Source organism: Anastrepha obliqua, chromosome 4 (assembly GCF_027943255.1).
Source record: "Anastrepha obliqua isolate idAnaObli1 chromosome 4, idAnaObli1_1.0, whole genome shotgun sequence".
In the NCBI taxonomy this organism is placed as follows: domain Eukaryota; kingdom Metazoa; phylum Arthropoda; class Insecta; order Diptera; family Tephritidae; genus Anastrepha; species Anastrepha obliqua.
This window is the reverse complement of record NC_072895.1, coordinates 107,898,531-107,924,993: the sequence shown is the minus strand read 5'-3', so window position 1 is coordinate 107,924,993 and position 26,463 is coordinate 107,898,531. Positions and strand designations below refer to the sequence as shown.

Below are 26,463 nucleotides of genomic sequence, written 5' to 3'. Positions count from 1 at the left end.
CTAGAATCTTTCTAGAAATTCTAATTAAAAACCGTACAATTGGGAAGAAAAATTTTGAAATTTTTCTGATTTTTTTCGAAAAATTTCTATTCTAGATTTTTATGGTTTTTGTTAGTCAATGAGCTCTATTTTCTATTTTCTACATAAATAATCAAGAGTAAAAGAAAAAAATAGTCAAAGCTCTCTTAAGCGCAGAATAGCGCAAGACGAGTACTGCTAGTACTGAATAGGAGCACTTTTTGATCAAAATAAAATTCTCATTATAAATACTGCGCCTTATTTTTTTGATAATTTTTTTCGCAATAATTTGAAAAATTCACTTTGACGATATGGAGGAAAAAATTCCAAATTCATAAAAAATATTATTTATTTAATTTAAGTTTTCCTTATGAAGGCTTATATAAATTGTATATATAAATACAATCATATTTCGCACTTAACCTATGTATTATAAATAAATATATCATTTCCTGGAACTTATTTACTTGCTACTAAAGGCTTATATGACTAATTAATGAACCATTTTATTTACATTTATGCCTTTTCTGAATTTTTTTCTTAAATACTTCGTATTTTTAGACAATTCTCTTCACGATTTTACTATTTTACCTAAATATTTTTTAATTTTTAAAACTAGAGTTCTTACTGTTACCTACCATATCCTTCAGCATTACATTACATCAAATTAAATTTACAATATTCCAATATGAATTTTTACAGCACCACTATTTGCGTTTTAAGGCTTTCCAGCCTATTCTTCACTCTTGTCAGACTGTCATCATCATTCATCAAATCCTAGTTACTAAGTAGTTTTCTTACTTTTTGGCATCAACATTTGAAAAGTGTTAACTTAAATATTTGCGCTGCTGAAAATCGTAGCAATTTATATTTTCAGCAACACAACCCCCACCCTAATTTACCCATTGCTGCATCTTCATCAGCATCATCTTACTGTTTGCTAAGTCCTTCGAATCCTTTTGACTGCAAGTACAAAATGATTACATGCCTCTGCTCCCGTTTCTGTATTTGCCACCTCTGCCATTGCTATTGCCTCAGCTGTTGGCTGCTACCGCAGCTTTATGCGCGCATTGAAAGCAAATCTGTTCAAATCTCCTCAAATTCACTCTGGGCATTATTGCGTTGTTGCTGCAAAACAGCTGCGCCTACAATAGCCTTGTGGCCAACCACTCCCCAAACCCTACACACACCCGCTACACCCCACTGGCCAGAAGCTGCTCGCTAATGCATCTGCCTTTAACTATCTTTATTTTTTTCGAAGGAGTTGTACTTGTTGTTGCATTAGATTGCTTTTGTTCGCGTTGTTCTCGCTTTTCTTGTTGCTGTTGTTTCTCTTTTTATTGTTTTCGCTGCTCTTGCTGCTGTTGTTGTTGGCGCCTTCGCCACTGTTGATATTCTTGTCGCCGCTTTTGTATGTCTTGTTCTCCTCAAGGTATTGCTGTCATGGCCTCGAGTGCCATTAATTTTCTCGACAACTGGCAGCATGGGCAAGGCAGCAACAGCCTCTGATGTTGTTGCTATTTCGCTTGGGGATGTCGGTTCTTTCGCTTCGGCATCGCGGCCGTAAGGTGGCTTATCATTTGTTTCCAAAAAGAATTTACCACGCAATCTGAAGGAAGGACGAAAAGAGTGTCAAAACTTAATATATTAGTTGTGAATTAAATAGGAAAAATGTGCAGGCCGTTTTGAAAATCAAGAAGAAGATGAGAAAAGCATTAAAGTTAGGTAAAAGAATGCATTTGACATGGGAATTCATAGTGCGAACTAAGGCTGTGATTTGGCAGGTAATTGACAGTATCTTAGGTGCGTTGACAGCACTTGAATGAGAGTGGTGATGGGAAGGGAGGAATGAAGAGTGAAAAGATAGAAAATCAGAAGACATTTTCAGTATGAGTCAAAAGTAACGATTCTCGAGTTATGATTTGTAATTTTTTGATTTGTGAATTGTTATTAAGGATTTAGTAGTACCGCCGTAAGAATTTAGTATTTATTTATTATTAACTATTTGTGTATTGCCTTTTATGATCTATAACTAAAAACATATTATCATGTTTCAGAATTCAGTACTTTAAATTTACGCCTTAGAATCTCTCAAACAAACGTCTCACTAACCTTTGATCCGCCGCTATGCCCATAAACGCTCGTCCATTGCCGTCCTTGCATCTACCAAATTGCTCCGTTGACTCACAGCTGTCCACCGGGAAAGCATATGGTCTATTTATAGACTCTACAAAGTATTCCCAAGCGCGTTGGTGACTGCAACCAACTTGAAAAACCAAACATCAAATATCAGCAAATTATCAAAAGAGCCGAGAAAAATGTCTCCCTCCCACTTACTCAGTATGCCCAACCAACGATTGTTGGCAATCTCTTGCCTAGCACAACCCGGTTGTAAGGGTCGACCGCCATTGGGATAGAAATCTGCATGACCCATTTCTTCCGGATTGCCGAGTATACCGCCGTCAGTGTGTATAATATCGACAAAGCGTGCGTCGGTGTGGGTCAAGTGGCGATTGCCGCTGTCTACCTCGAAAAGCGGTAAAGGTGGATCGAGACCTGAAAATGGTTGCGTGGAAACATAAAAATATTAAATAAATTTATGTTAAATATAAAATTTTTTATTTTGAATTTACTTCACTCTCTTATATCAAAGTAGTATAAGAAAATAAATACAATTAAACTATTTTTTAATAAATTTTTTTGGTCGTCGTTCTTTATAGTAGAAAAAGAATTGGTATTATTTTCGACAAAATTATTAAATTATATTTTTTAATTTCAAAATTTAGAGGTTGCAATTTAGTTTAGGTTGACTAGACTGATCTCACATAGACCAGAACTGGTCTTAGTATTGTCGAGAGAATATATGGAATATTATTTTTGAGGAAACTTTTGTCTTTTTTACATTTTTTCACATTTTACTCGTAGTGCCAAACGAGTGAAATATTTCAGGAAAAGGTTTTAGAAAAATTATTAGATTTTTATTAGCCAAATAATTATGTTTTTACTTGAAAAAAAATTAAATTTGTAATACAACAAAAATTCTAAAAAAATTTTAAAATATTTGAAAAAATTACAAAATTTAAAATATTAATTTTTTAATTTTTATTATTAATTTATAACACAATAAAAACTTAAAAAAATAATTAGAAATTAAAAATATTATTTAAAACTAATAATTAAAAAGGTTAAATTTACAAAAAATTCTAAAAAATATGAAAAAATATTGAAATTAAAAAACTTATTTAAAAATAATAATTGAAAAGCAATGAAAATTTAAAATATTGTTAAAATTATTGCTTTTTATTAATTAATTCTTTTAAATGTTTTTTTATTTTTTTGAAATGTTTTTCTTTTATTTTATTTTTTAATTTTGGAAAATTAAAGCTCTTATAAAATTGTCTTTTTTTTCTTTTTCATGTTCATGTTTTTTTCTAATTTCATGTAAAACCAAAGTTTATATGAAATGAAAAAAAAAAATCATTTACCTTACCATATATGTTTTTTATGATTAATTTTTATTTACCTTCCCTAACTCATCAGAATTTGTCGTGCAAAATTCACACCTCGACCACTTCGACTTTGAACAAATTATTAAGGTAAAAAAAATACTCAGCAACAGAAAATTTTCCAAAAACTTCAACTATAACTTTTGAGCATGTATAGATGTGTGTTTTCTTTTTTCATTTTTTGCTAGTTCTCCTACATTTTATTTACTCTGCTTGAAAATGCATTTGCCACCTTAATGTTATGCTAATTCATTCTGTGAACTAAACAAGCATTTACATTTACAAATATGATAAGTAAATTTCAATATTTACAAATTGTTGTAAATCTTCGTTTGGCAAGTTCACTGCTAATATTTGTTATATGCAAATTTTGTAAAATTTGTAAAATTCTGGGAATGCTTTTGCATTCAGTATTTACGCAATTTCGATGTGAATCTAAGCATAAATGAATTTCTTTCTTAAATGCTCAAGGAAATTATGAATAAAAATACAAACATTGTGGCGTTTCAAGGGGGCTGATGCTCAAAGGGAACTTGAAGTTGAAGTGTAAATTTAAATATTTTACCCTTTCAGAAACTCAAAATAACTTACTGAAATTATTAGACGAATAATATTTTAACCTTTTCTTCATAAAAAATGAAGTTGAAATTTTTTTTTAATTTTTTACTATAAAAAGTTCTAATATTTAAATTATTTTTCTTTCTAAAAGATTCTAAATTTTTCAGACTTATAAAATAATTTTCACCTATTTTCGGCCGCCGTAGCCGAATGGGTTGGTGCGTGATTACCATTCGGAATTCACAGGGGGAACGTCGGTTCGAATCTCGGTGAAACACCAAAATTAAAAAAAAATATTTTTCTAATAGCGGTCGCCCCTCGGCAGGCAATGGCAAACCTCCAAGTGTATTTCTGCCATGAAAAAGCTTCTCATAAAAATATCTGCCGTTCCGAATCGGCTTGAAACTGTAGGTCCCTCCATTTGTGGAACAACATCAAGACGCACACCACAAATAAGAGGAGGAGCTCGGCTAAACACCCAAAAAGGGTATACGCGCCAATTATATATATATATACAATATATTTTAATAAAAAGCAAAAAAATTTTTTAATATTACCGTCAGAAATTCAAAATTGTTCAGTAAGACTATAATTTAAATAAAACTGTAGTTTAAAATAAACAGTAAAAGTAAATTGAACATTTTTAAATTCAAAACAAATTTCGATTTTTGGTTTTGTTTATTTCCAAAATATAGGAATAACTCTCTTTAATATTTCAATTTTTTTCTTTCTAAAATATTCTTAATTTTTCAGTCTCACGCATAATATTTTCACCTCTTTTTAATAGAAAGTAAATTTTTTTTAATTATTTTCGCTCTTAGCTTCACAGTCTGTGGACCATAGCTTCATCAACAATCCACTATTGCCAACATAAATTCAAAAATGATTAACGAGGTTATTGCCAAAATAATATTTTAAAATAAAAATGAAAAGTAAATTTTAACTTTTTTAAATACAACAAAATGTTCCAATGATTATATTTCTTTCTATTCTATTTAAAATCCTTCCCTTTTTATTAAAAAGTATTTAAAAAAAAATACCCAGCAAAATTTCCTCTTCCCCCTTTTCACTCACCGGTTATCCTTGGCAAGACCACACCCCACTCCAACAATTGTTTGCCCACAAAACCCGCCACCTCGGCGCCCAAACTGAAACCAATCACATGAATGAGTCGCGTTTGATAGCCACTCGCGACAAGAAAACGCAAAAAACGCGCGATGAAACGCGCCGCCACCGGCAAATTTTCGACAGCATTTGTATACCAAGGCAACGCTGTCAAGGGACTCCAATCGACGAGGATGACATTGTAATTGCCCGATTTCAAAAAGGCTGCAAAGTAAATGAGAACAAAAAATCGAATTACAAGTGACTGGGGCAAGGAAATGAGGTGGAAAGTATTAAAAACAGATTGGCAGATAGCAAAAGCACTGAAACCCCATTAAAATGGCCATTTAAATGGGGTGACAGATGTATATGAAGTATGAGTACATGAAAAGTGTATGTAAATAGTGACTAGGCCTTCCTCAGTCAACGCCTTCGTCAAGTGCTGGTCCTGCAAAACTCAGTCATAGCGCCAAAAAGCAATTTATGTTTCCATTTCATTTCATTTCACTTCACATTTCGGATTTTGATTTTCATTCATTGATTGCAATTCAATTTGAATGCGATTTTAATTTGACAACGAGGACGGAAGTAATCGTCGATTGCTGAAATATGAACGTATACAAGAGCGCCTACAGCTTGGCCAATCACTTAACACGAATGGACGCCATGGACGGACGAACGACGTGGTGTTTACGTTTTGCGCTTAAACTCTTCCACTCCTCACTGCCCTCGTTTAATGACTTCTCACTCACTCATCCATTGATTCACTCACCATCCTTCAGTTGTTGGCTGCTCTGATTGTCACCGATGGCCGATTCTGAGAAGCCATGCAAATAGAAAGCTAACGGTTGTTGCAAATCGAAATTACTTTTAGCCAAACGACGTTCATCGGCCAAGTAGAGATTTTCTGATTTTTGCGGATTTTTGCTGCAAGAGAAAAATTAAAAAGATAGTTAGGAAATGTTAAGTAAAAAAAAACATGTTTTTTATAAGGGCGGAAGAGCTTTTTGGCACGAATTTCCAACGATTTTTAATTTTAATTAATTTCCAGGTCAAAGATGGCGAGTTTTGGTATTCAGTAGTGTTCGAGTCGAAGCCATTCAACATTTGCGCATTATATGAATAACCTCTTTCTTCCCCAATCGAAATTATGATATCCCAACGTAGGTTTTGGGCTCGCATTATTCGTTTTTCAAGTTTGGACAGTGAAATATTTGCGTTAAAGTATTTCAAACTGAGCGAGCTTCAATAATTTACTCGCACAATTAATTTCATAGAACAAACTAAATTGAACTTCTGGCTACCATTTAATATGTGCCGACCCTTCCATAAAATCTATTACGGTAGCTCGAAACTGAAAAGGCTATTATATAAAAGTTCGCTCCAGTCTTAAAGGGCACAGGTATAAGCACCAAACGACTTCTCTGGGCAGAGCTATGACCTTGATTATCTTTACTAGCCGATCTTTTAATCTCCTAACTCTTGTTTTTAACAGAATTCCCTCAGTATCAAAATCGCTCATTACCAAAAGAGAGTAATGCTTAACACATAAGAGACTCTGTTGCAGGTACGTAATCTTGTTTCTGCTCTTTTATGTTTGCAACGTTAGTTAAACTGCCAAAGATAACATCGACAATGCTTGCTAATGCGACTCCAGTAAAAGCTAAACTTAGCTCGTCTTAATAGGCTCCAAGAGGGTGGATCCGTTAATACATCGTGCATATGTTTTATGGCTCGTTAAACCTAATTCTTGATTTGTCTTCCACGTGCAAGAACAGAATAAAGGTTCCCTTGGCAACTTTTGGTCTGTTCTTTGAAAGGTGGACCTTGGTGGGTGACAGAATCCGGCTCAGCAGGTGTTAGGCGAGAAGAGTTTCTGATGTTAGGAGCTTCTAGCTATGTACGAATCGGAGACGTTCGAGAAAGATTGTAAGGCGAACAAAGTAATAACTCTCAATCATGGTTTATGTCCTAACAGGATGCTGTACAATGGGTATAATTGGGGTGAACCTCAACACAATTTCGACTTCCTTTTGCGGTAACTATCTGGAGATTGATGAGATGGAAACGTTTCAGTACCTACTTTTCAGCTGCCTTGCCTTTGCGAGACTAAGTTTTAGGCTTCTTACTTCTTATTCTCAACTTTTAGCCTCGTCTAGGATAATATCTCATTTACTTATTAGCCACATGCGGCAGTTTTTCATTAGCTAGTAATACACAAATATGACTACTGACTCTTCGTCATTCCCTTACCCTTTTTTGTATAATAAAATCCCTATGGATGTATTCCAAGTTGCTATCCTAGTGATCTTTTCGTCTTCAGAGGCAAGTGTCTAACCTAACCTATCCTAACCATCTCTGCAGGTGATTTTGCGAAGATTTTCTGCTTACTGTCTGTAGTCTTGTGAAGTGAAGGACAGTGTATTTTCTCCTTGGCACAATTTTTTTTATTTTGTAGTTGACAGAACTCAAAAGAAGATGTCTCTCTCTCTCTCTCTAATTTTCCACTCATATTGCCACAAAAGTCCGGAGTTGACCATTGCCTCCTCTACAATAAGTCTCCATTCTCCTCGATAGCCGCTTTCGTTCCATGTTGTGAGATTCTCATCTTACGTATGTCGTCTTCTACTTTGTGCAACCATCGTCGCCTTGGCTGGCTTCTCTTTCTTATATGCTTCAAAAACTTTTTTGGTCGCTCTTTCGCTGCTCGTTCTTAGAATATATCCATACCACCGTAATCTTTGCAATTTTATAAACCGTGTTCCATTTCGGCCCGCGATTAAAACACTGAACTCGTGGTTATACCGTATATGATATGTGCTGTCTTCTCATCGTATAGGGCCGAATATTATTCTGAGAATTTTTCTTTAAAATCGCATCAATAAATTCACGTCATAACTTTAAGGACCCATGTTTCGCAGTCGTAGCTGAGAACCGGTCATATTATATTTTTGTAACTACATCTGGCGCTTTTGTTCGTTTGATATCAAAGAAGACCTCATAAGTTTGATATGGCCAAAGTATGCTCTGTTAGCTGCCTAAATACGATCTTTTATTGATAAGGACGGATCCTTATTTATGCGGAGTACTACGCCTAAGTACTTAAACTCTTGCATGAGCTCTAAAATATAGCTGCCGATTCGGATGTGACTATCATTAAAAGATCGTGTCATATATTTCGTCTTTTCTTCGCTTTATTCTCATATCCCCTGATGTAGATAATAAGATGGCTAAGCTTCTAGTCTAAGCTCCCTAGTTAAGGCCTTTCAGTGAATAAGACGATTATTTCGGGCATGAATTATCAAATTACCAGCATTTTCTTCCATATTTTCCGGTCCTGCAATCAGAGATAAAATAAACTAAACGGCTAATAACGCAAAAAATGTGGCCTTATAAAGAAATAAGAAAAGAGATCAGGCATGGTGGCGTAACACAAAATAAATAAAAAATTAGGAGTAATTTTAAAGCACTGATGAGTCATTCATTAGTTGGCCAAAATCACGTAAGCGGTTATCGCTCTAATTAAGAAGAAGAAGAAGATTAGTCATTCAGCTCCTATTGATACTTCGTGTAAAAATTACGATCGAAATATTACCCATTGAAGTACATAATTATATTGAAGATTTTTACATTTTCATTTGCTACCAGCTGGGATTTTTTTATTAGAAAAAAATTTTTTGTTTCCACTTTGGATTGTTTTTTGTTTGGTTTGAAAAAAATAAATATTTCTGAGTTAATCAGTGCTGGAAAGAATTACTAAATAATTTGGAAATGGGTTTCTTTATTTTTTTTAATCAAGCCTAATTTACCAATATAGTAGATACATATAGGAATACCCAATACCGGCTCTATATGAGATTACCATATATATAAGTGGAATTTCTACTAAGAAATGTGTAAAGCTATGAGAATTGCGTATTTTTTCCATCCTCATTGTCCTGGTTACTTAATGGGTGTACTTACTTCGTGTAGAGCAGAAATTTAATATCTTCTCGTTCACGTATCGCACAGCAATTGGAGCAGACACCACGTGGCGCAGGACTATAGAATATTGGTGAACCAGCTGTGAAATAAAAGTAAAACGAGAACTATCACACAAGCACAAGTACAAGTAAAGTGAATGTAAAAGAAATGGAAAACACATAAAGCATGAAAAAAAAATACAGTTGAACGAAATCGAAGTAAAGCATAAAGACGAAGTAGGTGAGCTGTAGAGAGTAGCGGAAAAATTGTGCACCAAACAGCGCGCATAAATACTTGTTTATGATTATGTAGGTGCATGGATTACATGAATATATAAAAATTGCGACTGACTTCCTGCTGCAATTGCCATATTTTCTTTATTTTATTTTTTTCAAACAGCGCGGCCACGTCTAGTCTCAGCTGTAGGTGGCGTCAAGGCGGAAAAACATAAGGGTCGGCTGGCAGACAGTTGCAGCATCATTGACATATCTACGTATGTATGTTTTTATGTATTTGTGTTGGATGTCGGGTTGCTTCTGATAAAAACCTGAACATTTTGATTTGCATTTCAGTCGCCAGTCGATCCATTCTTTCGCCGTTTCTAAGATTTTTGGTAATTTCTTTTAAACAATTACTTGGACCGTGACAAACTGGAACTCTGAAAATATGTTCTGTGTCATTTAGAACTTTAGAAAGTGTAGCAGATCAAAACATTAGCGGCCTACTTAAATTATTCAAACTGCGTTCTAAAGAAAAAATATAAAATAAACTTTCCATACTATCACTATGGATCAATTTCTGGTTTATGTGCGATCTGGAGGTTCAACCAAGTCCTACTTAACCTCACCTATCCGTTACAGCACTTGGCTCGTTCTGGTCAAATAAGATTAGTTATGAAAGGAGAATATTTTTTAATAAATACTATTATTCGCTTTCCTTTAATCAGCTCAACATAAAATGTATGCTTTTCTGCCTTTGAAATTTTTTAAACACCCAAAAACCCTACGTGCGTTCGCCCGTAACCTGGAGAGCAACTGCATGGCATATGAACTTGAAAGGTAAAACCTCCTTACAAATTGTGAAACACTGCTGCTGGATATTACGGTAAACGTAGCCAAAATGGGATCTGCAAATAAATCCAGCTGTGTTCGCATTAAAAAGTGTTGATGTATTCGCTATCATCGAGCATCTTACAGGGTATTATAGGGAGAAGTGCAGAAAACTAGACGCGAGATCCACAAGAACCGGGATCCATCGTTTGATCTAAGTGATCTGCTGCTCTCAGTGTCAATCTGCGTTTTTAGCTGACTTCGCAGACAAGCTTTCCAAAACTCAGGACAGAACCTTTTAAAAAGAACAAGTGGCAGTGAGCTGTGGGAGCTCCTATTCCTCGTTGTACCACAACTAAGTTTCGGTCTCTGTACTTATATGTACCATGGCCATGTGTGGATCAGAGACGTTCGATGGAGATTCTAAGACGAACAAAGTATCAACTCTTAATGGTGGTTTGTGTCCTAACAGGATGCTGTACAATGGGCATAACTAAGGTGAACCTCAACACAATTTCGACCTTCTTTTGCGGTAGCTATCTGGAGATTCTTAGCATAGTGCTTCAATAGATTCTTAGCATAGTACTTCAGGGATTCAAACAAAGCATGTGGCTAATCTTCCAATTCAGCGCAACAAGCACAGTATAAGAATCCCCATGATGTCTCTCATGTGAAATTGCTGTGAGCGGTTAATGTCTGAACAGTGAAAAACATTCAGAGGTACGGATTTCTTTTAACAAGCCTCTCATCGCAACTGTGCTCGTAAGTCACGCGATCATTCTGACTATAATCTTAGCGATCTTTGCTTCCTAATCAAGAGTTTCTCTCTCAAATGAGTTATGATTAAGAAACTCAGACTCAGAAGTTCGGGTTAATTTCAACAACCCTCAGATCGCGGTTATAGTCGCAAGTTATCGTTCGGGTCAGGTCATTCGAGCTATAGGCTCAGCGATTTTGTCTTGATCTAACCAATAGTTGCCCTCTTAAAAGCCTCTTTCATTCCGAAAAATCTCTCTCTTTGCAACTTATTCTGACCGAAAAAAGTTACACCTATTAACACTTGCAGCTCGGCCCTATTGGCAGACGAACCAGCAGGAAGAAACTTCGCAACCCACAGTCAATATTCATACCAAGCAGACCCCGCTGCACAAAGGGGATAAATGGCTCAGTGGTTCGAGTTCAGTATATTTACGGGCATCCCAAAAATACCTGAGTATAAAATATGAAATTTAAACAACTTTTAATGAAGATTAATAGAAAGTACTTTGACCCCTTTCATAGTCTAACCATTCCGTTTGATCAACACACCTGAAAATATATATAGCATATTTTTTTAAATAAATCACAGTCGCTGGTGAACGCTTAATTAAATTCCCCTCTTCTGAACGTAATTCCCAAATTTCTTTCATAACTCTCATTCCCCATTCCAACTAATCTTGGATTTTGCATTTGGAAATGAAATTATAAATATTTGTCATAATTATCACAGTCCAATGTGTAACTCTAACGTCTTCTTCTTCTTCCCTAAATGACATTAATTCTCACTCGCACTTAGGCGTACGAACAGTAATGAGTGTGCACCAGCCCGTGTAAAAGGCAAATTGCCAACAGACAAATTAGAAGCCATAAAACAAATACCAAGTACGAGATTTAAATTGGCTAGTCCAGAATATTTTTTAAGATTTTCAGTTTTTATTGACAATGGAATTTAGAGCAATAATTTAATTAGCTTCACTTTTTTGTTGTTATTCTCCTTAATTTAATTACTCCCAGTCATCAGAGGTCATGTTGATAATTGCATTTATTAAGCAAGTCTAATAGTAGTTCTAATTGCAATACATACATACATAGACTAGTGTTAGTGCGACCTCCATATCCGAGTGGGTTCGGACGTGACTACAATTCGGTTGGTCCGCATTCAAAGTTCAATGTACATCTAATACAAAAATCAGTCAAATTAAGGAAAGGCGTTTGCATTAGACAAGTATTAGTAAACCTGGGAGCGCATTTCTGCCATGGAAAAGCTTCTCAGAAATATCAACTGCCATTCGGACGCGAAATGAAAAATTTGAAACATTACAGGCCTTTCCATTTTTCGGGAACTAACGAACCGTACACTACAAAAACAGGATGTAATAAAGGATTTACGCATCAGTAACCAGTATATTAGGGATGTCAATCCCGAAACTTCGGAATTATGACACCTCGGGATTTCAGTATTTTTTGGGCACTACCGAGGCGTACACTGCACAATCAGCATAAAATAAAGGATATACGTGCCAATAACATATATTAGTGCTATCAGTCCCGAAGTTTCGAGATTATAATATCTCGGGATATCAGTATTTTTTTATTATAAAGTAAATTGGATCTAAGCGCTAATTATATTATATAAATATATTATGCATGTATGTACATATGTGTATTAAGGATGTCAAACCCGGAAGCCCCTAGTCACTTAATTTCGGGAATTTGGTATTACTTGCATATCGAATATTTCAGGAATGCCTGGTAGGAACTTATTAACCTTTTCAAGTCTCAGTGTAGGAAAGATTTGGAATAAAATCCTATTGAAGACAGATTTACATAAACCAAATTACAGAATTTTCCACTTTGGGCGTGCAGAAAAGTAGCAAAAGCATGCCAATTATTTTATTTGATACTTGCAACCACGGCCAAAATAATAGAAACGATATATTCTGACCAATTGTAACCACGTTCCCTTTATATTTTAATATTCATTGATATTTTATAAAAATATATACATAATAACTAGCAAACCCGGCCCCCTTCGCTGGGCACACTAAAATAGAATAGATATGGTTTAGAACAGAAAATATATGGTTTTCATATTATTTATTTCTTTATTCTTTATTCAAGCGCTTTGGCATAAACAATATTTTTTGTTTTTCTATTTGTTTTTGAGTAAATATAAAACATAAATTGAAAATCAGGAAAAAAGAAGATTGTTTTTAAATTTCAAATCAACGCATATGAATAACTAAGAAACAATCGTCTTTTTTCCTGATCATCCATGAATTTTTCGTTTCAATTTATATGTTTTATTAAGCATTGGAGCACGAACACATAATTTCATTCGGATTTCACATTAAATTCTCAAATTTCATAAGAAATTATTCGCTGTTCCAAAATCCACTCCAAAAAAATGCACAAACAATTTTTACATGTTGCACTTACGTTTTTTCCTTATGACATCCAAATCAGAAAGAAATATTAACACATTGTAACTCACACTGTCAATTTGATAGTTCAGTTCCGCCCAAGCGTTAAAAAAGTAAGCGACATTATGGCTGGTTCAAAAGAACGCTGTACCCGTTGCCAGTGCTCCGAATTACAACCAAACTTTACGAAACCCATTTTCAATACTTACTTAACAATGTGCGTAAGTTTGGTTTAATTCGGTGCAAAGACACGGCGGGTCCACGTTTTGGCATATATTTCGAGACCCTAGTCATCAATAGGTATGAAAATTACCCCGTATTAAAGCACTTGTCAACAGCTTTCATTTGATACCCATATTGTACATACACAACCAAAGGTTACCCGGGTCCACGTTTTGACCTATATCTCGAGACCCCAGTCACGGAGTGGCATGAAAAATACTCTATACTAAAGCATTCACCAACAGCTTCAATTTGATATCCATATTGTACAAACACATTCTAGGGTCCACGTTTTGGTCTCTATCTCGAGACCCTAGTCACGGAGCGGATGGAAATACTCTGAACTAAAGCATTCACCAACAGCTTCAATTTGATATCCATATTGTACAAACACATTCTAGGCTCCACGTTTTGGTCTCTATCTCGAGACCCTAGTCACGGAGTGGCATGAAAAATACTCTGAACTAAAGCATTCACCAACAGCTTCAATTTGATATCCATATTGTACAAACACATTCTAGGCTCCACGTTTTGGTCTCTATCTCGAGACCCTAGTCACGGAGTGGCATGAAAAATACTCTGAACTAAAGCATTCACCAACAGCTTCCATTTGATACCCATATTGTGCATACACATCCGAAGGTTACCCGGGTCCACGTTTTCACCTATATCTCGAGACCCTATCTACCAATAGGTATTCAAACTATACGGAAATCATCTTCAATACCTACTTAGCAATGTGTGTAAGTTTGGTTCAATTCGGTTCAAAGACACGGCGGGTCCACGTTTTGGCATATATTTCCAGACCCTAGTCATCAATAGGTATGAAAATTACCCCGTATTAAAGCACTTATCAACAGATTTCATTTGATACCCATATTGTACATACACAACCAAAGGTTACCCGGGTCCACGTTTTGACCTATGGCAATTATTCGAATTTTTCTCACCTTTTAAACCTTCCCTAGACCTCCACGAATAATTCAAGACCAAGATAAGATAAATCCGTTCAGCCGTTCTCGAGTTTTAGCGAGACTAACGAACAACAATTCATTTTTATATATATAGATATAAATCAGAGTTTTCAACTTTGCACAAGATCTATAAAATTTCTAAAAATTTTCATAAAAATGTAATCAAAACTTTAAATATTTTGTAATGTATTTTAATTTGCTTAAAAATATAATAATTGATAAAAAATAAATTTTATATGTAAAACTTATGTGGCAACCCTGTTCAAAAATATTTTAGCACTAAAGTTGTTTAAGATAGCTTGACAACCCCCTTTTGCCCCTTTTGATAGTTCTACAATATAATAATTTACGTAATTTAAAATAAATTGAAATGCATAATTTAAAGTATGTGGCAACCTTACTACTGACAAAACCTACATATCCAGATAAAACTTTTCAAATAACAGTTTGTTACCTACGCATTGTATTTTAAACATTTCAAATAACTAAAACAAAACAATAATTGGCGCTTACACCCTCTTTGTGTAACTAATAAATACAAATTTGGTATTTACAATAAGTGGCAACCCTATGGAAAGATTTTCTGAAATAAAGCTACGAATAATACCTCTCATTTGATCACGTATTGAATTTGGTTAACTTTTGAAATAATTTAAAAAAGGTGGCAACCTTGCGCGGGAATCGGGAAATCGTATATACATAGATAAGTCAAGAAGTAAAATATTATCTTAGCACTTACCGAGAAGTCATCGAATGGATGCATTTACATTAGGGTGACAATTCAAAAACAAATCTATCAGGTTCAAATTCTCAATTTTTTCCATGAGAATTTTTTTCTTTATTTTTTTATTAATTTTTTTATTGTTTTTTATTAATCAATTTTTTAATAATTTTTTTATAGGATTTCTCGTAACTTTATCAGATTCTTATAAGGAATATTTTATGGGATTTCTCGTTACTTTAGCAGATTCTTATGAAGAATATTGTTTCTTATTTTTATAGACTTTTTAAAAATGTTTTTGAGTTCACGACGACTCTAATATAAGAACATTTTCGTAGTTTATGTCCAAAAACCTAACTCATTTTTGAATTTTGGAAACACTATGGGCTCTAAAAAATGTATTTTCATTACTACATATTGTATTTTAGTTAGTAGTTTATGAAAAACCTTATTTATAAAATATGGTAAATCTACAAAACCATATTTTCATCATAATTTTTCAACATGAAATCCTTAATAATATTTACAAATAATAAATTATTATTATATAACAATTTACAAATATTTCCAAAAAAATTATCACCACAGTTGATCGAAATAACTAAAAAGGTTAATAAAAATAATAAATTTTGAAACACTCAAACTGTATCAACCATTAAACGAAAATGTCTAAAAAAAAAAAATATACTTACGTTTAACTTGAGTAAATTTTTTTTAAATAACTTGAAGTGATTTAGGTATAATCATTTCAAAGATGTGTATACATAAATAGAAAATATTATTTCTCACAAAAACGAAAACAAATTTAGGAGTAGAGCTTAGAATTTTCATAAATTTTTATAATTTAGGTGCACACCCTAATATACTTAATCCTGCCATAAGTTCTGTTACAAGTTAAGTCCGTTATAAGTTATAATACTTTTTTTAATGAAATAGTTTTATTTAAATAAATAAATAAATATTAAAGAAAGAATTTAAATTTTCATTCAAAATGGTCACCATTTGCTATTGCACAAGCCTTTACACGATTAGGTCATTCATTAGGTCAGGCTATGTGGCACGCACGATTTCCATACATATATAGTATGCGTACACAACAAAAGCTCGATTAAATTATTAAAATAATAAAATTTATATTTTCATTTTTATAATTATAATATTTAATTATTATTATTTCTTTTTTATTAATTTTATTTTTAATTTTTAATAAAACATTTTTTATCCGCGTACCTCATCCAATTTCCGTTGCGTTTTCGCGCCTACCTTTTTTCTTTCTACTTTGTTTACCACAATTTTGTATGTTTTCCTTTTGGCGGTGCTTCGCTTCAATGCAAATTTATTAATTTTACATGCATGCGATTGAAGGCCACAACGCAGAAGTGCCGGCACCAAAGCCACCAACTAAGGCAACAATGCTGATGACTTCGCGTGCTTGGCTTAGTCGAAGCCATGAACTTGAATTATGAGCAAGTTCAAATGGCAATAAGCTGCGGTATTTGAGTCAATGCGGCGTTTATGAATTAATTTTTTTCCGCTTTTTCAAATTGCGATGAAGTTGAATAGTTAAAGAAGCTAACAAATTAACAATAAAATAGTAATAATTGTAAGATGATAAACTTCAATAGCTTGCAGAAAATTACTAGTTTCAGCAGAATACTTCACTGGCACCTCTACGGTAATTGGTTTTGTAGCTTTGCTTATTTTCTACCTTTGGTATATTAGATGCAAAAAAACAAAACCCAATACGAGCATAAACATTTTTTTATACCAACTCGATATTCTACTCCACCTAACGACCTTGTCAATAACTGCTGCTTGGGCTCAGCTCTGATGGATAGCGATCAGGGCGGCAATTCTTCTGGTTCTGACTGTGCATCGCTGGGTTAACTTTTTCTCTTTAGTGCGTGATTTTTTGTTTTGCAAAATTGTTTGCTGTTAGGTAGTTAACGCTGGAGAAAATTTGCATTACTAATTAGCACTCTACTAATGATAATATTGATTGCACAAATATATATGTAAATCATCATATTTGGATGCGCTCGTTTGAAAGTGAAAATAAAAACCAAATAAAAAAAATTACAATAAATAAAAGAACAATTTTAAAAAATTACAACTAAAAAAGTATTTAAAAATTACAAATTAAAAACTGAAACAAACTGAAAATTTTAAATAAAATAAAAAAGATACAAATAAATAAAAGAAAAAATGTAAAAAATTAAAATTAAAAAACATTTAAAAAACGAAAAATTCGAATAAAATGTTAAAATATATAATAAAAATAAAATCATAACAAAAAAATTAAACAAAAAATTTAAAAAACTACAATTAAAAATGATTTACAAAACGAAAAATTAAAATAAAAAACAATTAAAGGAAAAAATTAAATTACAATTAAAAAACTATTAAGAAATAAAATAAAAAATTAAAAAATAAGAATTAGAAATTAAGGTAAAAAGTAAGTCTTCCATCACCACCTTTGCTATTCTCCTGTTCACTCCCAACAAGGGAAGAATGGAAGACAAATCTAACCGAAATCGATGGCCCTCTGATTATATATACAGATGGTTCAAAACAAGACGGCAAAGTGGGATTTGGAATCTTTTCCAATTCTCCTCACATCAATCTATCATTTAGATTACCCGACTACTGTAGCGTATTCCAAGCGGAAGTATGCGCTATCTGGTATGCTGCGAAAGCTCTCTTAGAAAATAGAATATCACTAGAGGATATCCGCTTTTTCACCGACAGTCATGCGGCCGTTCGAGCACTCAGCTCCTCTTATACCCACTCAGATGTGGTTCGATCCTGTCTCTTATCTCTTAACGAGATAAGTGTTCAGAATTCTGTCCAAGTTATCTGGATACCGGGTCACAGTGGATTCGAAGGTAACTGCAAAGCTGATGAGCTCGCGAGAGCTGGAGCTGCGCAATCAAATGTTAGTAACTTACCCACAATCCACATTCCACTCTCAACATGTAAAATGATCATTGATCGAGAATTTCACAGCATTGCTGATCGGAGGTGGCGAGTGGAAACTACTTGCATTACGACCACACAAATCTGGCCATCCTACAATCTGAAACAGACAAAAACCCTTATAAGTCTTTCGAAATACGAACTAAGGCATATAATATCTTTTATCACCGGCCACTGCCTTTTGGGCACTCACGCACGTCGGCTCGGGGTTCCTCAAAACGACCTGTGCAGATACTGCGAGGACGAAGATGAGGAAGTATCGAGCAGACATTTGCTGTGCAGTTGTCCCGGTCTAGCCAAAAGTCGACTCACTCTTCTAGGCTCTCCAACAATTGACAACCTTTCAGTACTCTCGAACCTGAAAATCGAATCTCTCATCAAATTCTCGAAACGAATTAATATCTTTGACCAAAATCTAATATAAAAATCTCGGTTAGGTGGGGAAATCATATAACATAATGAGCTCTAGGGCAACACAACGGACCCAACTTGTGATCTATGTGGCACTCCGATGCGGGATCACCCTTAAACCAACCAACCAACCAACCAAGAATTAAAAACTAAAATAAAAAGTTAATAAAAATAAATAAAAGTAAAAATAAAATAAAATAAAAAAAATTAATAAAATAAAATAAAAAAAGAAATAAAAATAGTAGTTTAACCATAAAAATAATAAAGTAGTAGCATCTGATTTTAAAATTTTTGATGCCTGCTGTTGAAATTAACCGTTTTCATTAAAAATCTTTCTGCATTGAGCGACACAAGTAAACATAAAAAGCAACCAAGTCTGATGACGACGTGAATACTATGCGTGACTATGCTAAGACTTTTCCCCGACGGTTGTACACATAATTTTTAGCTAATGTAGCAACAGTGAGATTGAACATTGTGATGACGAAAAATTTGGTTCTCATACACTAAATAAATATTTTGGCAATTATTCTCTCTTTAAACTATTAATTTTTGAAGGTCCAGCAGCTCTCTGACTCCATATTTTAACAGCTCTTAGTAAAACTCTCGGTTCTAGTCTCACCAACAACACAGCGTCACCTTTGGACGATATATATTCGGCTTCTAAGTTATTGTTGTTGTTGTAGTGGCATAAACATTCCCTACCCATAAATGAGCGATAGTCCTTTGCCGGATATTAATCCAGATATTCCGACAACGTAGAACCGACTGTCGTGGTAACGTAGTCGTTGTATCGAGTTAGCCGGGCTTCACATTTGATTTCCTATGTTCAGAACTTAGTTCTTTTTTGAGGCGCCGAAGACACATTTCTGGCTTCTAAAATCGCTTCTTGCAAGGTTTCAACTCATCTAGGACACAATTTTTGTACTTTTTAAATTCCAATACATTTCATTGTTCACTGAGTGATGCCTCCCAATCTTCACCATCACACTTTTTTGTTTGTTCAGACCATTTCTAACCTTCGGTGTCAAAATTACTACTTTCCTATGACGACGCGACGGGCGCAGCTCGCTTGATGTACGAATTGTTTTTATTTGGCGCTAGGGCAAGGAAGGCAGGAGTTAGATGTCCTGATCTAAGGCTTGCGACAACATTCAATTACTTTAAAAAGCATTTTTCGAGTTCAAGAAGACCAGCAAAATTTCTACCGGATGAACACAAACAAAATAGTTTCTCTTTGACCATGTTCGTGCATTTATTATTATTATGGTTCATTATTTCACCTATTGCTAATTAATTCTACAATTTTTTGTTAAAATTCTGTATCAACTATTTTTTTTTTTTATTTGTAATTACATTATATTGTATATATACAGGGTCCGCCATATAACTTTACGGAATTAAAAATGCTATAAAAAAGAAACTACAATACTCAATATTTTTCAAAACTGTTTTTTTTTATTTTGAAGTACAATCCTTCCGGTTAGTGATGGAACACAACTTCATTCATATGGCTGCCTCGGCTAGCCATGCACCATCCCATACGATCGATCCAATTTTTCAACACATTTTCGATTGTATGCGGTGAGAACGACGGTGAAGTGATGTTCCTGGTGATTCACGAACACTCTCGGCCACAGCAGCAATATTTTCGGGTGTACGCACGGTTTTCTCTTACTTTTTTCGCAAACATACGCTTCATTCGGTGCTTTTCTTCTTCCAATTGCCGTACGTAATTTTCGTACACATTCTACAACATTACCATGATTTTCAAAGTAATGTCGCAATATTTCCCAGCGTTCTTTGAGCGTATGCACAACCATTTTCGTTCAGCGGAAGAATAAAACTAATTTTCTGTCAAATCAGATGACAGCTAAGTGGTACCATTCTTCAAATAATACCTAGTTCAAATCTGTAACGATAGATGGCGGGCCCTATATATAATTGGCGCGAACACCCTTTTTGGGTGTTTGGCCGAGCTCTTCCTCCTATTTGTGGTGTGCGTCTTGATGTTAGAGGGACCTACAGTTTCAAGCCGTCTCCGAACGGCAGATATTTTTATGAGGAGCTTTTCCATGGCAGAAATACACTCGGAGGTTCGCCATTACCTGCCGAGGGGCGATCGCTATTAGAAAAATGTTTTTCTTAATTTTGGTGTTTCACCGAGATTCGAACCTACGTTCTTTCTGTGAATTGCGAATGGTAGTCACGCACCAACCCATTCGACTACGGCGGCCACCTTTTTGTAATTACATTGCATTACACGATTTCAGACCCATATAAAACATCGATTTTTGTGCTTCATATCATTTTGCATATAAAAACTATAGAAACTAATTTTGCCACCATAATCCTTTTTTATTGCAGCCTTATAAGTAAATAAATGACAATTGCAGTTAAAAAATGTAGGCAGCCACTTCAAACTAATCTAACCTTGGTGCTATTTTATGCCAGAAAACTTCTTATGCGACTTTTTTCATATTCTTCTCAACTTTATCATAAATTAAATGCAAATGAAATAAATCATGAAAAACTGGTTATGATGGCGAAATCTATTAAATGACTGCAATAACTGAGATTCTTCTCTTTAAAAAACCTTACAAATTCACTTAAGTCATAAGATATTTGCCGATATTCTGTTAAATATTTGTATTGCTGATTACAAATTCTATATTGATGCATGCTGTTAAATTCTGTTGTTTGTACATGTAACAATAAAAAAGCACCCTTCGTAAATGCCTATTTACATAGATTACTCTCCCAAGCTCACAGGTCCATGTTAACGCTCACTGCTAAATGCGGTGTTACTAGTGAAACCTTACATAAGGCACCAAGAAAATGTTACTTTACAGATGTTATTCAAACAGTTTCGCAGTTTCATGTTAGCGCTCACTGTTATATGTGCTTAGAAGCAGTTTGGTGTCAGCGTCACAGAACACATCACTCAACAAAAATGCGACATGTAAAAAAGTCATTATTTATGTAGTGATCATAACACAAAAAAGTGTTGGCTTTATTTTAATAAATCTCTTAAATTTCTGCAATATCGTTTTATAATCAACAAGGCGTGTGCACAGTTTCGTGAATACCACTAATAACTTATTATATTTCTTCGCTAGTTCATAAATTAACGTTGCTTGCGTGTGCAATTAGCTAGTTTTCGCTAAACAATCATGCCATTATATTATATTTTTTCTTGCTATTTCGTTTTGATTTAATGTATAAGACTGGATTCTTCATTTTGTTATTATTATATAATACAGTGAATATGACTGTTCTTCTCTATACGTGGTCAAATTATTATTTTTATTTTATTTAGTTTTCATTAACTTCAATTGGCGCTATTTAACAAGCCACAATTTTTGTGTTATTTATATTTCATATTTCTTTATATACGCGCCTTTTGTGTAAATATATTTATGTTATTTTTATGACTGATTTGCGATATTTTATGGCCATTTTGTTCACACTTTGTTAGTCATATTTTTAAATTGAATAGTTCTTTGTTTTCTACCAAGTGGCATTAAAATTTTCTGAATGTGTGCTAATTGGACTAATAAGCGTAATGTTATTATTTTTCATAGTACTTTGCTATACTTAGATTCACCTTCTTTACAAATAAGTTTCTATAATAAATAAAAAAATGTCAGAATCAAATACATTTATGCCACACTTCAATTGAGTTTTTGCCATCAAGCCAATCGAATGGCATAAAAATCCTCAGAAGAGTTTTAGGCTCAGCAGCGCCTTCAATTTTTGAAAATTTAGGAAATTTACGAGAAGAATTGGATTAGACTTGATTTGTGTAGAACGGGAGATCATAATTAGAGTAGAGTATAAATATAAAGGTTGTCAAAAAAGTCTTGCGGTGTTTTTATTGAATTTTTAATTGTTCATAAAATTGGTTATAATAATGCGATTTAAGTCAAATATGCGCCGTTTTGTTCGATGACGAGTTCCCAACGAGATGCCAACTTCATAATTCCCCTCTTATAGAAGCTCGCTTCCCTATTGTCAAAAAACTCGGAGAGCCAATTTTCACAGGACTCTCTTGTGGACAACTTCCGACTACCAAGCTCGTTCGCCATGGACAGAAATAGGTGGTAATCACTTGGTGTGAGATCCGAACTATACGGTGGATGCAAAAGAACCTTCCATCCGAGCTCCCGGAGCTTCTGGCGCGTCACCAAAGGTGTGTGTGGCCTGGCGTTGTCCTGATGGAAGACAATTCGGCCTCTGTTGATCAAAGATGGCCTCTTCTGCATGAGTGCTGCATTCAAGCGGTCCAGTTGTTGGCAGTACAGGTCCGAATTGAGCGTTTGGCCATAGGGGAGCAGCTCATAGTGGATGATTCCCTGCCAATCCCACCAAACACACAGAAGAACCTTCCTGGCCGTCAATCCAGGCTTGGCCACCGTCTGGGCAGCTTCACCGCTTTTCGACCACGACCGTTTGCGCTTCACGTTGTCGTAAATGACCCACTTTTCATCGCCAGTCACCATCCGCTTCAAAAACGGGTCGATTTTGTTGCGATTCAGAAGCGATTCGCATGCATCCATACGGGCAAAAAGATTGTTTTGCGTCAAGTCGTGTGGCACCCATACATCGAGCTTCTTTTTGAATCCAAGCTTCTTCAAATGGTTTATAATGGTTTGATGACTCATGCCCAGCTCTTGGCCGATGCTACGGCTGCTACTATGCCGGTCTCTTTCGATCAAATCAGCGATTTTATCGCAATTTTTGACGGCAGGCCTTCCGGACCGTGGCGCATCTTCGACCACCTCTGCACCAGAACGAAAACGTTGAAACCATCGTTGTGCGGTGGAAATGGAAACTGTATCGGGTCTATAAACTGCACAAATTTTATTGGCAGCATGAGATGCATTTTTGCCTTTATCGTAGTAGTACTGTAAAATATGCCGTATTTTCTCTTTATTTTGCTCCATGTTTGCGACGCTATAACTCACGAACGACTAAAAGCAAACAACAATTAATCAAACACGTGTTAGCACGTGAAAAGCGTGAACCGATGCGACGAATACAACTAGAACTACGCGCTTGCAAAGACAAGCTTGCGGAAATACCGCAAGACTTTTTTGACAACCTATATTTATTGTGCTTAAGATCTAAAATGGTGAAATAGATTACATTGATTGATCACAACGATCTCACTTAGACAACAACTGGTTCGTAGTATTGACAAGAGAGAGTGAAGAGGACGTTCGCACGGCAATCGGTTCTACGTTTCCAGAACGTGCCGGATTTATATCCGGCCAAGGACTGCCACTTCAGCAGCATTCCCCATATGTATGTATGGGGAATGTTTATGCTACTAAAACAACTAGAATAACAGGACGTAGGCCTCAGAGGGGGAATGTTATCGCGAATTGCAGTAAGGTGCTCTAGAATGCACTTAACATTTTCTTAACATTAACATTACAAGGTTAACTTCCCTGATGTCTTAACGAATTTGCAAAATCCGATGAACGGCAGAGACTAATTAGCTGATTCATTATCTCCGCACTGACTCAAAACTGACCCTCCTTTTTCTATTGTTTAGCGAAACCGGACAAAAACAGGGAAAGTTCTACGAATTATCATCCTCTTACCGACAAGAGAGACATACTGGGTGATAACCCACAGTCGATACCGTGCTTATGGTAGCCATGGATTCATGGCCCAGAAACGAAGACAGCTAAATTTTAGCTGATAAATAAACACACAAATATAGTATACACATATTAATAATATATAATATTTGCATCTTTGCTGTTCTTTTTTAGCATTTTCGACCTTAGAATAAAAGTTTTTTGGTACACAATTGTCGTTCACAGATTATCATTCACAAAATAACTTCTAGAACTTTTTGCATAATATTTAACATATTTGAAGCATTCAAAAAAAGTAACCAAAAATCTTTTTCTCGTCACGTACAGCCATTTGAATTTTTTCTTGCTTTATTTACGCTTCATTTCATTCAAAGCATGAATTGTGCACAGCAGCCAATAATTGACCCATCTCTCATTCAAACTCATAATTAGTAAACCGCTCTATGATTTCCTCGTATTCAGCTTTCGGCTTCCGCATTTCATATTTTTATCGCATTTAAAGTCGAAGCACAAAATTTATTCTAAAATTTTTTAACGAATCTCTAATTTATAAGTGCTAAGTACTCACCTATTAGTAGTGAAAATATTCCACATAATGTTGAAGTAGCAGGAAGCATTCTCGTTGCTGGTGAAGGTCAAGTTTAGCGCAAAGAATTTTTTGGTTTTTGCTTTTTTTTGACTGTTTTAGCAAGTTGATGGAAATGAATTGACAAAAATTAACATACGAAATGATCTCACACTGGTAAGTAATTACAGAACTGGAACCGGTCTTTATCCCTTCTGTAATCTATCCCTTAAGTGATTTATTATTTCATTGAAAGATTATTCGCATATATCACTGATACACTTGAATTGTTCACATAGACTTTTTGTGTTCAAAAAACTATGAGGAAGTGTGCTGAAAATTTTAAATGCTTTTATAAATATTTATATTTTTCATATTTTATTGTTTGTCTAAATATTGTATGAAGAAGAGCAATATGATAAATAAGAAAAGTGCGTGTAGCATAGTACACATAACAGAAGTGCAACTTTCAAGGCAGACAAAGAAAGAGAGAGAAACCCGAGAGATAATGAGAGAGAGACAGAGAGAAAGAATATATATCTTAATAAATTCACAACATTAGCAGAGAATACAAATCAAAAAAATTTACAAAAAGACGGAGAAGGGTCGACCGGTGTTGGTAAACGCCGGACACAAGCCGTGGCAACAACGCGCATTACTCCGAGCGTTTATCACCCGCACAAACGCAGCGATTCACGATTACCACAAGGCACTACCAATAAATCCGACGCCGGAATGGATAGCACTTTATAGTACGCACAAGCACTAGCCAAGAAACGGAAATAAGCGCCAAAAAGTAGGCACCGAAAAAAACGCCAAAAAAATTGGGACCAAAAAACGCCCCAAACATTAAGCACCAAGGTAATATAACGCCAAAAAGTAGGCACCAAAAATATATTTCCGACAAGTTTGCACCAACAAACAAGCGTCAAATAGTAGGCAGTGTTATTTCTCACTAGAAATTAGCAACCACAAGGAAAAACTCAGGAAAAATAGCCTAAAGTGTATCTAAGATATGTATGAGGTATAGCTCTCTCTCTCTCCTTTTCCTTCCGTTATATCTTTTTTCTCTCTCGCGGAACGAAAATGCCGAAAACGTTGCATGGCCTTGAAATTTTACTCTTCTTTCTCGCTTGTCCTTCGCGCCTAAGAAGTTTCACTTCAATAAATTTCTTTGTAAAATGTTTGCCTTGTAAATAAATATAAATTGAGTAAAAACTTCTTTTAATTTAATTTTTTAAGTATACTTTTATATTTTCACTTTATTTTCTTTATATCTTCCATTTGAATTTCTAATTTGAAAAAAGTTTATTTAAATCTTTACTAATAACCGCATAATTTTTTAATTAGAATTAATCCTTATTTAAATTTTGAACCTATTTAATATATTTTTCAATAAAATAATAATTTGTATAATTCAACTAATGCAATTTTACTCGAAATATATTTTATTTACAATAACTTTTCTTCTTCTAAAATTTTGAAAAATTTTTTTTTCAGTTAAAATATTATTGTAACTTTTTGAAATTTGAATTCAATGTTACAAATAAAAATTAAATTAAAATACAAGTCATAAAAGGCTCTAAAATTTGTATTGCAATTCCC

The 26,463-nt window shown here is 34.5% G+C and overlaps 1 protein-coding gene across 1 annotated transcript; it reads right to left on the bottom strand.

Annotated features, from left to right (window-relative positions):
- Positions 1-449: 449 nt before the first annotated feature.
- LOC129244856 (pancreatic lipase-related protein 2) lies at positions 450-24,939 on the bottom strand. The gene is made up of 7 exons (XM_054882744.1): positions 24,862-24,939; positions 9,150-9,249; positions 5,959-6,113; positions 5,157-5,411; positions 2,356-2,574; positions 2,131-2,284; positions 450-1,627 (listed from the first exon to the last, which is right to left on the bottom strand). Exons 1-7 carry the CDS (start codon positions 24,908-24,910, stop codon positions 1,300-1,302), a joined length of 1,260 nt encoding a protein of 419 aa, XP_054738719.1. The 5' UTR covers positions 24,911-24,939; the 3' UTR covers positions 450-1,299.
- Between the last annotated feature and the right edge of the window lie 1,524 nt (positions 24,940-26,463).